Raw genomic sequence first — 14,035 nt, forward strand, 5'->3', positions numbered from 1 at the left:
GGAGCTCTATCATACCCTGGAATCAACACTGTTTGCACTGCACCCAGGCTGGATGCCATTTGGAATACAGGATCAGGTTAAGAATTGAAATCACTGGACTAGCAGGACTTCGCTTGGCGCTGCAAAAGTATCAACTGTCAAGTATTGCAGCAGAGAAAACAAAGTTTTGATGGGCTCATTACCCTTTGTCCTTCATTCATCATAGCTTGGCTTTGGTTTTATTCACTTTTGCTATTTCTTAGTTTTCTGCAGGTCCTTCAGTTCAGTATTTGACATGGTTTCAAAAAATATGACATGACAAAACCTCATAATTATTCTGTCATGATGGTTTTGTATATTTAAACACATGAATCCTCTGTAAATAAGTAAAAGGTTATGAAAAAGAATTTTAGCTCTGCAGTCTGTTTGTTTTTTTTATTTTACTTTGATTTGGAAATGTCATGGTTCACTGCAAGCACACCAGAGTGAGTTTAATGGATTAGAATATATTATTAAAATGAGACTGCTAGAGAAATACATTGCACAGATGTGGAATACTGTGAATGTGTTACTGTAAACTCTGCTGCAATAAAAGGCAGTGTACCATTATCTTTTCTTTCTTGCCTTATAGGATTATGGGCAGCAACAGCACTGCAAGTTCACTACAGTGGGAAAGTTTTATCTATTTTCAGTTTTTCTTAATTTATGTTGATACATCAAAAAAGAGCTCTTAAAGATAAATATATAAAAGCATTACTCTTTCATGTGGTATTATGGACAAAATGCGCATAAATGCACTTTTGAGATTTTTATGCTATTTTTTGTTTTCTGAAACATGATTTAAGGATTTAAGGATTTTTTACTTCATTGAAGAAAATCTCTTTCCATAAACAACTCATTATCTTCTCCTTCCTTGCCTCAGGGTACTTCCTTGCCTCTTCTACCAAAAAAAAATTAACCAATCTTGTGTTAGATTGCCCATGATCAATGAAAACCATCTAAAAATTTAAAAGTCTGGTTTTAATTGGACAGATCTTTGTTTTCTCTTTACAGCATCTTGGCAGCTGTGATTAGTGATGTCACACACAGCTTGAGAAGAGCTCATTCCCTGAAAACAGTGTAGAAGGCACACCAATTGGAATGGTGTCAACAGCCCTCAATCTCCAGTTGCTGCTTCTTAGAGTCATAGAATAAGGTGAGTTGGAAGGGACTCACAAGGATCATTGACCCCAGCTGCTGGCCCTGCACAGGACAACCCCAAGAATCACATTATGCATCTGGGAGTGTTGTCCAAATGCTTCACTAACTCTATGGAACCACGGAGTCTCCTTCCAGATCTCACTGCTAGAGGGGCTATTGGTGCTGCACTGAGGCCACTGCAGTATGTGCAGCATATTCCTCTTCACTCAGCGCCCTTCCCGCGCAGAACCCAGGCTAAGAACTCCTGTTTTGACTTTGACTCTGTTCTGGCTGAGAGGAATGGTTTAAATGACAACCCCAGCCACTGACTCGAACAGCAGATGTCACTGTTGGCAGCATGGTCCTTTGCCGCCTGTGCACAGCAGCCGGTAGAGAGGGACTACTGTCACTTAAGGGACTCTTCCAAGAAGTGGGGGTGTGGGGATCCTCCAGATAAGGGAGCAGCAAGGTTGGTATAGGTATGACAGTACACATTGAGGGGCACAGTGACCATCAATGATAGATCAAAAATCACCATGAATCCTGGTTTAAGTAGAGGAGGTGAAACTAGATGGAAGTTGTACCTCATTCTGTATTTTGAAGATATGCTCCACTTTATTTCCTTGGAGTGGAAGACCTAATTATGCAATCTAAAAGAAATGCCCAAACTTATTTTTTCTGTCTTCCTGGAACAGAAAGCACACTGCTGCATAAGAGAATTGCACTTCTTTCCCAATTATGTTTGGGAAAAAAGGTGTTCATGTTAGGTAATCATAGAATTTCTGGACTAGTATTTGAAAACACCATTTTTCTTCTTTATATTAACCCCCCCAAGACTTCAATTTGTTTCAATTACTGAACATGGCATATTGAGTTGTACATGTATTAATGCTTCTGTAGAAGAAACAAGGTCTTTTATGAGTGATGATGTCCACAACACCACTGACAGCTGCAGAGACCAGAATCATGAGACCATTTATCACTTGTTCTGATTGTCTAGAGAGACTAAAAGCAAAGCACCACTGATTCCAAACATCCAGTTGCTTGCTTGCCAGGGCACCTTTGGCCTACAGTTCAAGAAGCTAGTTTTCAGTTCAGCAGATTCTTTGGTTTGGTATGTTTGATTTAAAAGGCAATCTTTAAAATCTTTAAACCCTTTAAAGATGTGGAGAAATGAGCAAACAGGAATATTATGAGGTTCAGCAAAAAAACCCAAACAAACAAGGTCCTGTATCTGAGGAGGAAAAACCTCATGCACAAGTACACACTCCAGGCCAAGGTGATCCTTGGTGGTACAAGGTGACCAAGGAAGGTGGTCCTTGTCCTCTGCTCAGCACTGGTGACATCTGGCATGCTGGGTACAATGATGGGCTGCCTTGTGCAAGAGTCCAGCAAAGCATCACACAAGGATGATTAAGGAACTGGACTGCACATGATTAAAGACTGAGCGAGTAGGAGTCTTGAGCCTGGTGAAGAAAAGGCTCAGTTGTATATCATGAATGTATAGAAATGCCTGAAGAGAGGATGCAAAGAAGATGGAGCCAGGCTCTTTTCAGTGGTGCTCAGTGACAGGATCAGAGGCAATGGTCACAAACTGAGACAAGGAGTTTCCCTCTGAACATCATGAAACATCTTTTTTCTGTAAGGGTGACCAAGCAGTGGAGCAGGCTGACCTGAGAGGCTGGGGAATCTCCATCCTTGGAGATACTGAGAAGGATGCCTGGACATGATCCTAGGCAATTGTCTCTAGGGGGCCCTGTGTAATCAGATTGAACAGGATGACCTCCAGATGACACCTATCCAACCCCCATCATCCCGTAATCCTGTGATTCCTTTGATATAAGCATCAACTATATATCCTTTTGCTTTCACCTTTACAGCACAGCTGATAATCAGCAACAGCTCTGACATTTCATAGCCCAAGGATTATGCATTATTTAATACTTAAATTTTGCAGACTTTGACTAGATTAAAAATATATTTTTAATTCTTGCTCAGTGTTAGCTTTTTATGGTGTTAGAAGCCGTTTCTTTATTAGTGTGTTTCATTTATAAAAACACAAGTGAAGCTAACTACAATTTATGCTTTTGTTATGATTTTCCACAAAGAAATTCAAAGGAGAGAACTTAAAATATTGTCATGTGTCTTATATGTGGACACAAACATTTCATAACACATGCTTGACCATATGTAATTGTATGTAATTGATAACTTTTATACATCTTTTACCTGGGAATAAGATACCAAAAAAAAAAAGAATTTTTGTATGAATTATAATGTTTTCCTTGTGATAATAAAGCTTATCCCAAGCATTTCTGAGATCACATACTGAACATAAAATTGACATTATTCAGTTCAATAGATTCAGTTCAGGAGCTGAAGGCACCAAACATTCTAATACCTACTCTATTTCATATAGGTATTTTTCACTCCATCATGTCACTTAACACAATTCTTTTTTTGATGCTCACTGAAAAGTGGACATAATAATATCATGCTGTGTTCTTCAAATTGTTTCAATCCTCCAAAAAGTGCAAACATTGGGATTCTGGGTTTTGGATAAGCAGACTAGAATGAAAATTGGCATGGAATGATTCATACAATTCAGCAACATCTCTAGCAGTTTAGAAGTGCAAAATCATGGTATTGATGAATCAGTTCCATTTTTGTTATAAATTTGCACAGATTGATTTTATTTCTTCAGCATGGTTTTTAGCCTCACTTAGCAATAAGAAAGGATTGAGGTTCCTTTGTTATTGGCTAGGTCAGACATCAAAATACCTCAGATTCACGCAAAGAAACTGTATTTTTGAGGGGAAAGAAGAGATGAAAAGTGGGTAAAGGGGAAAAGAAGCACCTTTTTTTTTTAGTATATATTAGTTTGGCAAGTCCATACTTCTTTGCATTTAAAATACAATATGTCATTTGTTAGAAGAAAGGTTCCCTAAACCTCACCATCAGTCAGGGAATCATTTTTTCTTTTGTAATGCAAGTGTTAAATACTCTATTAGTCCAGTCTACTTCATTCACTGCACGGTGTTCCTGAAAGTACATGGATAATACAGAGAAGAAACGTACTTCAGGATGCTATTGCTAAAACATGACATTTCATGTTTCATCTGTTTCCCCCCTTAGATACAACACAGCAAACGTACACTAAGTGTTTTCTTTTGGCTGAGGTGGGAACACTTAACTCCTTGCAACAGTAGAGAGGGACTGTTAAAAGCATTAGCTCTGTAAACCTGTGAACTTGAATACTAGTTCATAAGATATCTTAAATACTTCAGGAAATTAACAGCTGTTCACTGCCAAAGGAGCAGTTATTGAGAAGTTCCTCCATTCTTAACTTCATGCCAATGAGCAGTAATCCTCTATTGCTGGCCAGCTTCTTTCTTACATGTGGCCAGAAGACCAGGCCCTTGGGACCCTTCCTGGCTAACCAGACATGCTTTGTGATTTTCCAAAGCCATTAGGCAGCAGTGAATATACAGAGTAATTCCATAGATATGACGAAATGTAAGAAACCTAGATGTGTGTACAAGTACCAGAAATACACAAAAGAAACAGTGAGACTGTTACTATGGGAGGTTTAATACCAAGACTGCATCAAGAATCTTTTGGGAATATGCATCAGACACTAATCTGAACCTCATCAGTCCTAGGGATTTTGGAACAACCAAAATTCTCCATCTTATTTTCTCTTTGTCCACAGAAATTTCAGCAGTATGAACCAGACTTAACAGAATTGAATGCTAAGTCAGGTTAATGAGTGGCTTGGGGTGAGATTGAGAAGATTTTACCATGAGAATGTTGCTCACATTTCCATAGCTAACTTTGAGGCAAAGCTCATATCATTTCCATTCTAAACTTTTAATTTTCTACTCTAAACTTTTAATCAGACTAACACTAATTTAAATTCATTCTCTGTGCTTACTTTCAGATTCATAGTATGTCTTGACTGAAAACATGTGATTGCTCAGTACTTTCTCCTGTGCATGCCTGAAAGCAAAAAAAAAAAAAGACCAAAATTCTGGGGGAAAAAAAGGTAGTATATTAATGTGAAGCAGAACCTGGCATAGTCTTTTTTTCACTGATACTCTGGGAAACCTTTTTAGAACTGTCTAAGCAGCAAGCTGTTCAAATGGATGTAAGTGGATAAAGCAGGCTTTGGAATAACAAGAAAAGCTGGATGAGCATAAACATTATCTGGCTCCATTGATTCAGCAGAGCTTCATCATAAATTCAACCAGAAACAGTATTATTCAAAGATCTTTTACTGTCAGATGTATACATGCATCAGAAGCTGACAACAGTAAAAGCAGCTCCTCCTCCTCCTCCTTTCCTCCCTCATGCATGCTACAGTTTTTCTCTGCAGAACTTTTTAAACACTTTTTAAAAGTGAAAATCTCACTTTATATGGGAGAATTTTTTTGGTGTGCGCTTTTTTTGTCTGAAAACATAGCTGTCAGATAAAATTTACCATTATTAAATTAGCAAATATTTATAATGCTGATAATACTGATTACTTTTTAGAGTTCTACAGTAGCTACACATGACAGAAGTCAGACTCATTGAACATATTTGGTGGTTTAAGTGTTCAAAAAACCCCAACGTAACCAATATATATTTTCAAATATTTTTGTCAGATACTTCTAGAAATTAATTCTGTTGCCATACTTCATAATTCATTCTATATTCAAGATCTGTGTGCAAGCAGTGAAAGCTGAACTATGGAAATTTTCAGGGAAACTGCTGCAGCTCCTGCTTCAGAGCCATTTGTGGATAGTACAAGTTAGAGCTGTAACAGCTGCACATTTCACCAGGGATGACACTCCAGTGGATCATCAAATTAAGGGAGTCTCCTATTAGGGAAGGACAAGGTACAAACACAGGTTTATTTGATCACAGTCAGTTCCAGGAACAGCCTTATTATGAAAGAAGCAGCAAGCAGAGAGTATCAGGAGATTAACTACATTAGCAAAGACTGGAGTGGATATGTTTCTTGTTATGTGACAGGATACAAGTATAGGCCTTTGAAGACCTCCTTTGGATACAGCCATTCCCATACTTTTGTTCTGAATTTTCACATAGACATTTTTTCTTCTAGTCAACAAAAAACAGTTATGATTCTAATTCCCTTTAGCTCAATTCTTTACCTATGCACTACTTACCATGGGAATTTCTTCAGGCCACTTAAACATGCATATGCAAAGCGAAAGAGAGGAATGATTAGCTCTTTCACATTGATTACCTCTGGTTATTTATCATATTTTTTGATAGATACTTAAATCATGCCATAGCTAGATTGTTCTGTGCTTTTGGACACCTCATTCATAAGAACCCTTCTGTGTTTTGAATAAAGCATGCTTACATCTTCTGAACTATGCTGTCTTATGTAATTAAGCCAAACAATCTGTGGTATGCTGTCAGCTGACAATGCCAGCACAACGTGCCAGGCAGGTTAGCAGTTGAAATGCAGGAGGTATACTTGAAAAAATACCTTTAAAAAGCCATATGCTCTCACTGGCAATATTAAAGGTCTGTTTACACAAATAACACCTACTTTTTGTCCATCTGATGTCAAGTACTGTCATGCCTAAGTAGTCCTAAACTGGCATTCTGGACTGTAGACTCTAAAAATGGATGGAAACACAATGAAGTACTCAAACAATGGAAAACAGGGGGAGGAACAGGAGAGCATAACACCATGCAGCAGTTTATACTTCAGTGTAAGCACATCTGTATATAGACACACAAGCATATACGTAAAAATTAGACAATTATGCAATGACTTCAGTGTATTCATTTCCAAAATTTAAGAACTACAATTTCCATTTATCTATGAGAATTAAAATATTGACATCTTCTTATGAGAAGTATTACATTGGTAAAGATGGTTATAACTCAGATCCACATCCAAGTGGGTCTCATCTGACCAACAATCAAAGATGTGGGTCTACCTGCCTTGATGGTGACAGAGAGTAGGAGCTGAGTATTCCCTCAGGTGCCATGACTGCCTTCAGAGGAAGTATTGACACAAATGATAGTCCAGTTTTGTCTTGGTATTACAGATTTTCTAATTTTATTCATTCTTTTATGTGAATTATTTAGGCACTAGGAGTACAGGAGTGCTGCTGTATACAGGCCTGCTTTTTCAAGATGAAAAATGCTGTATTGTTATAAAAGCTCCTGGGTAATGCCAAAGATCAGTAACTGGCAGTTGGCTTTTAGAAAGAAATGTATATCCTCTATATATTTTTATCAACTTACATATTTAAATGTCTTATTGACAATGCAAAATGAACTTTAAAATGGAAACGGAAATGCAGTTTATCCTGTCCCACAACCACCACATGTAATTTCTCACTATAGAGCAACACCTACAAACAAATTATAAAATTGAGTAGACTGTTTAAAAGGACACAAACAAAATGCTTGGTAAATTGTGGGGATGCTTTTTTACTGAAGGACAAGAAAACTGGCCCTTAAAAATCAAAAAGCTAATTGAAACAATATTGACAATGAAAAGAAATGCATCTGTCTCTTTAACAGGCAATGATCCTGCTGCATTCCCTAAGCAGCTCAACTCTTATGGATATCCAGAAGTTAGCACAGCTCAGTTTTTCTCCACTGTTAACTACCAGGACCTTACTTCATGTATGAAGTACAGTTAATGTACAGTTTCATTGCACACTACCTTAGACATCAAAATCTTCAAAGAAGTCTGGAGGGGGAGGCATAGGGGTCATCTGGGGACAAGACTGCCCAATAAAATAAGTACAATGACTAAAATAATGCAGATCTTATCTGTACCAGACTGGCAATTAGCTAAATTAAAATAATATCTTGCTGGCACATTTTTATATTTAAGAGCAGACCCAACAGTAGGACTTAGATACCTGCAAATGAGTTACTTCAATGCTTGTCAGATATGTGGCCTCTGAAATGGAATCAAAAAACTTGTTATGCACAGAACAAGTCTAGTAGATAATAAGGGTAAATTGCTCCAGAAGAATAATTTATAGAGCTGGTTACTAGAAAGCTATAATAGAGAAGATAAACAGACATTAAAAAAAAAGCCAAAACCAACACCAACCCACCCCCCCCCCCCCAGAAAAAAACCAAAAGAAACCCCAACAACAACAACAAAAAACCACCACAAAACCACCTCTGCATTTGAGACTTCCTCTCCCAGGAAAATCTTGTTACTTAAAACCAGTAATTTTAAATGAAAAGAAATAAAACATTCTAGGAAACAAGGACTTGAGTTACCTAGGAATTCTAGCTGCTAAACTTAAGAGTCATATTCCCCCATTGATGCTCTACTTCTGGTGCCAGATCTTGGGAATCAGATACACATGCAAATTAATAGAGCTCATTAAGTTACCTTCTATCAGCTGAACCATGGTAACCAGCCTGGGGTACTCTTCTCCTATGGCAAATGAGAGATAAACACTCAGTAACTCACACCTGGTGTCTGTACTTAATGCGATTTAGCTGCTTGCTTTTCAGGCCACAACAGTGCGGGGCACCCACGGCGTACACACTCTTCGCTGATGGTTCTGTTAAAAAAAAACCCCAACCAACAAACAAACAAAACCAAAACTAAAGACACTAAGTTTAGGTACTTCCATGGTTAAAGAGGGGTTCCCATTTGTATTTAAATTTAGAACTCAAGTATTTTAAATAACAAGGTGCTTTTTAGGAACCCTTGAGCCTTACTGGACTTTAGCGAGAGTTCACAAGGATGCGAAGGGAGGTTGGCGGGACCTGAACGGCTAGGAGAGGGAACTCGACACCGCCCCGACTCAGGGCATGGAGAGAGGCAGCGGCAAAGCTGCCTTTTCCCGGGACACGTTCCCCGCGCTCCGAGGGCCAGGACATGCCCCACGACAAAGTGTTCTGCGCCACCCGATGCCGGGCCGCAGCAAGTTCGCAGACAAAGAATGGGACGCGCCGGTGTCCGTCATGCCGGGCGCTGCTGTCCCCCGGGAGGCGGCGGTGACCGCAGGGCTCCCGGCCCCGCCAGCTGCCCCGCCAGGCTGGGGGACGCGGCCGCAGCGCCCGGGACCGCCCGTCCCCCGCGGGGGGCCGTCTCCTGCCCCCACGCCGGCCGAGCCCCCGGGCAAAGCTCGATGGAAGCTGGCGGGCCCCTCTCGCAGCCTTTCCCCCGCTCCTGCCCGCCGCCCGGCCCTACGCGCTGCCCCGCCGGCCGCTTCCGCGCCGGATCCGCGGCAGAGGCCTGCCCGGCCCAACCCGGCGGGCAGCGCGGCCAGGGTTAACCCTGAGGAATGCGGCGGGAGGAATGTGCATGCAGATGAGATGGATGCTAATCTCATGCTAATGAGCGGCGGCCGCGGCCGCCCGGGGCTCAGCCGGGCTCCCCGCGCCCAGACGGCAGCTGGGCTCCGCCGGCAGCCCTGACCCGTCGCCGCGGCGCGAGCATAGCGGCAGCCCGGGCATGGTGGACTGAGACCCGGCAGAGGACTTCCCTAGGCTCCCTCGAGCCCCCGCTTTCGGCCCCTTCCCCGGCCCGGGCCGGGGCTTTTCCCGCTTCCCGTCTTTCTTTCTGTCCCTATGGAGCAGTTACCCCCGCCGACCGACCATGCCTAGGAAAGCGGGGAATGGGCAGCTTCCCTTACCCGATGGCTGGGAGGAGGCGAGGGATTACGACGGCAAAGTCTTCTACATCGACCACAACACCAAGCAGACCAGCTGGATCGACCCCCGGGACAGGTGGACCGCGGGCAGGGAGGCGGCGAGGCCCGGGCGGGCGGTGGGCTCGGAGCGGCCCCGCCGGGAGGGACGGGCGGGGGGCGCGCCGGAGGGTCCCCTCTCGGGACGGGGGGCAGGAGAAGCCCTGCTTGCAGACGGGCACACCGTGCCCTCCTTCCCACAGGCTTGATTCTAAGCCTGTGGCGTGAGTTGGTGTTGGGGCGGGGAGGGAGAGAGAAGCCTGTAGAGTTCCTCTGGGAGCGGCCGGGGATTGCTGGCATTTGAGGAGTTCCCGACAGGTACCAAAGTTTACGAGTCTCTTGTCCCAAACCGGAGGCTCTGGCTCCTCGCCCTCCCGCTTCCCCGGGCGCTGCGGAGCATCCCGGGCGCGGGGCCCTCCCGTGTGCCCCCGCTCCCCTGGTCCGCCCGGAGCCGTGTGCGGGGCTGTCGGGGCAGGAGCCGGGGCTGCCGGAGGCCTCGTGTGCTCGCTAGGCCTCGGCGAGCCCAAATCCGCTCAGCCCCCGCCAGCCGGAGCACGCCGTGTTTGCTGCCCCTCCCGGGGCTGAGCTCTGTAAAACTCCTGTGGAAGTGCTTCAGCGAGCGAAGCACCCCTACGCCAAGGCTGCTGGTCCCGGAGTGCCCGGGCAGCTCTGCTGGCTGGAACACGGATGCTGGCTCTGTGCGGCGGCTTCAGTGACTGTTTTTAGCTCGGTCACAGGCAGACAAGATACCTAGTGCAAAACTTATCTTTTGCCCGAAGTGGTGCTGAGAAGTAATTAAACCCCAAAACTTTGTGCATATTATGAAATAAAGTGTTGCAGTCGGAAACAGTGCAGTATTATTTTTTAAAAAAACAAACCGACTTCAAAAAGACACTATAAATTTATGAAACAAGCAACACTGAATTATAAATGAAGGCCTTGGTTTATATTTCTCAGGTGAACTTAGAGAAGGTGGTTGTGGCGAAGCTTGCTGGCTGCAAGTTGCAGAGGGAAGTTTTGACGAGCATCATGTGCTGTGTAAGGCCTGCTGCTCAGTCTTACTTGCTATAACAGCAAATTCCAGTAGTGGCAAACTTCATGCTTTAATTCCTCTGTAGTTCACAACATGTTAATTACCTTGTAAATATTAGTGGGGTGATACGGTATACAGGACAATGTTATTTATTACACCTGGCATTCTTGGGTATTTTTTTTTTTTTAATGCAGGCAGTATAAAATTTCTGTCTTTACTGTCTCTAGAAACAGTGGATATGAAGTTTTGTTCAGTTTTAGACCTTAAATGTACATTTTCAAAGCGGAATAGAAGATAGTATGATTGAGGCAAAGCAAAATGTGATATGGAATGTACTTTTTCTAATACTGCCTCAATGAGTATACTACTAATTTAATTTAGTACATTTTGTAGTCCTGAAAAGTTCAAGACCATTCATATTTGATGGTAAAATTTGAGTCTTCACTCTTATTGACAGAGTAGACAGTGACATAACACTTGTGTGTTTGCCATCCTATAGAGATAGGATAAATATTGTTTCGTTAATGCCTTACAGGTGAAAGGGAAACCAAGTCCTGAGACCTTACTCCGTCAGTTCTCGTTACAGATGATAAAGACCTTTTCAGAAGAGTAGTGTTTGAAATAATTGTTAACCTGCGTCAGTCATGCAAAACAAACAAAAAGGGATTTTGCCCTAGGTACTTAGGAGAATGCATGCTTTAGTGTACATGGCTCAGCTGTGAAGCTGAATTGCCTGCACAGAAGAGAGACTGACAAGCCCATTTGATGTGCAGCTTGTAGTATTTGTATTTACAATATCTCTGTTTGCAGTCTGTACTTATATTGGTGACTTGTTTTGGAAAAACAAATAAGAAATTCGTGAACGTCTTGTGATGGTTTTGCTTTACGTTCAGTTTTATCTTCCATGTATTTAGAGAATATACATTTGGAAACCACACAGAACATTATTTGGGCTTGCTGTCAGAAAAGTTGAAAAGTGATTTTCCAAGTTTGTCAATACAATACAATCTGGATTAATGTTGTTTCTAAAACTTATAATAAATAGTCAAAATGAAGGTAAAGGATTATAAAGAATGACTGAAAACATGTTGCCTTGTCTGGTGATGCTTTAGGACTTTTTTTTTCCCCAACTATTTTCTCTCATAGAGATCATAAAGTTTTCATGATGTGCCTGTGGAGTATTATAGAACACAGGCTTCTAAAATGTTACATTGGTAAAGAAGGGTAAAATAGATGAATTTTTACTGACAATATTCCTTTTGCTCTTGTTACACTTCATTCCCTCGACGAGCACATAGAAAAGTCATGTTTGATGTTTTAAAATAATTTTTATCCTCTTTGATTTAGAAGATACAAATACTGAAGACTAGTGCTATGAGACATTAACCATATGTTTGTTAATTGCCAGGTGTATTTGAGCACAGTTAGGAACTTTGTTACTGGTTTAAAATATTCACATCTAGAAATAATAGGGCAGTTGAAATGCCATATTTGAAAGCTTCTTGGAAAATTGTGGTTGTTGTGTTTTTTAATGTTTTTTCTCGTGTTCTTTTCTATAACATGTATTTGTTACTGCTTAGGTGGTACAGATTTGTTAATACAATTATAGCCTTGGGTACAACTGTGGAAAAAAACTTACATCAGCTTCAAGCCTGGGACTCAGCTTTCAGTTTTGCCCACTTTATGTATTGAATAATCCCACTGATGTTAGAGGATCTCACACTTTCAAAGGCAATAGTGACTTAGCTTGTGTTTTGGGAGTTTTGTAGAAGCTCGGGAGTTTTTAATGTTTTGCAATGTTCACCAGTGATTTTTCTCTCCGTACACTTACTCTTCTGTGCTAATTTGTTTTAAAGGCTAGTGTCCCAAAAGAGAGGGCCACTTGAACTTTAAGATCTATAATTCAGATAGACAGAGAGACATAAAGGCAAGAATGTGAGAGTTGCAGCAACATTTTCAGTCACAAAATATAAAGATGTGATTTCTCTGTTCATGACTCCCTCAAGCTACAGCAAGCTGAGAACTTGCTGGTCATGACAGTTCTTCTGGAACTGGCTTATTGTAAGCAGGGAAATAGACCAAGTATAAATTTTATCCTCCTACTACTTGATGAAAATATGAAAAGATGGCTATGGACTGAAGAAGAAGCAGATGAAAAGGGGAGAAAGGGTTAGAGGAATGCATACTGTTTTTTGAAGTTCCTTTGAAACTCTTTCAAGTTCTTAGAATACTGAGTAATTGTAAAGTATCGCTTTGGGGTTTTTTTTTTTTTCCTGTTAATTAATAGGGGCTTGGGTGGGACAGGAATTTGAAAAGGAAAATTCTTCTCTTTTTCCATCATTCAACGCATTTTAGGCCTCATGTTTGTTATATTCCTTAGTGGAACCAACAGAGTAATGCACCAAGGAGGAATGAAATGGGAGATTGGAATCTCAGTAATCTGAATTTTTCAGCAGTTGGGTGATGCTTGGTTTTCTCACTATGAATTCAGGGCTTCTCATATCTTGGTTTCTACATAATAGTCCCATGCACACTGCTGATCACCATTGACTCAAAACAGATGGCTTTTTTATAGCTTGCCTATAATGAGTTCTGCATCACAAATTCTGAAGTTGTGAGTGATCTTCATTTAAATCTTTATCTGCACTCCTGTCCCACTCCTGTCAGTGGTAAGGAATGAGATGCTATGAAAACAAAATTATCCTTTCTGTTCTCACTTCACTTTCCACTGAGGGCTAAAACCTTTTAAAAATACATTTGTACATTTGAAGTAGTTTATAGTATACTTCTGCTAAAATGTTTTGAGGGTACTTGCTAACTGTATAACTAAGAAAGTGCTTGAGAAGCATTGGATGTCAGAAAACCAGAGAACTAAAGAGATTGTGATAGAGTTTGCTTTGTGAGTAGGGAAAGCAGTTTCCATTGCTTCTCTCATCTTTTGGGGAGGTGAAAACACTACAAATTTTAGCATGGGATTTTGTAACTTGTGCTAGATTTGCCTGAATTAGAAAATTTACTAGGTTTCAGCAATTAAATGTCATTTGCTTATTTTCCATAGGAAAAAAAGGGCAGTTTATTCCTTATCTTTTCACTAGAGCTTGCTTTCCCTTGTCTTGTGGACAGCAGAGAGTGTGAGGACTGAAGATAC

The 14,035-nt window shown here is 41.3% G+C and overlaps 2 protein-coding genes across 2 annotated transcripts in view; one reads left to right on the plus strand and one right to left on the minus strand.

Moving 5' to 3' along the window:
* DCTD (dCMP deaminase) overlaps positions 1–9,925 on the minus strand; it is a 59,825-nt gene extending 49,900 nt beyond the window's left edge. Inside the window, exons 1-2 of the mRNA XM_050973514.1 lie at positions 9,801–9,925; positions 8,546–8,720 (exon numbers count right to left, since the gene is read on the minus strand). The gene's annotated coding sequence lies outside the window, so the exon portion shown is untranslated. The remainder of the gene's footprint in view (positions 1–8,545; positions 8,721–9,800) is intronic.
* Positions 9,532–14,035, plus strand: part of WWC2 (WW and C2 domain containing 2) — a 95,962-nt gene continuing 91,458 nt past the window's right edge. Inside the window, exon 1 of the mRNA XM_030238833.2 lies at positions 9,532–9,894. Coding sequence (XP_030094693.2) covers positions 9,764–9,894 — 131 coding nt within the window. The 5' untranslated portion in view covers positions 9,532–9,763. The remainder of the gene's footprint in view (positions 9,895–14,035) is intronic.

This window comes from Serinus canaria, chromosome 4, assembly GCF_022539315.1.
Source record: "Serinus canaria isolate serCan28SL12 chromosome 4, serCan2020, whole genome shotgun sequence".
In the NCBI taxonomy this organism is placed as follows: Eukaryota; Metazoa; Chordata; class Aves; order Passeriformes; family Fringillidae; genus Serinus; species Serinus canaria.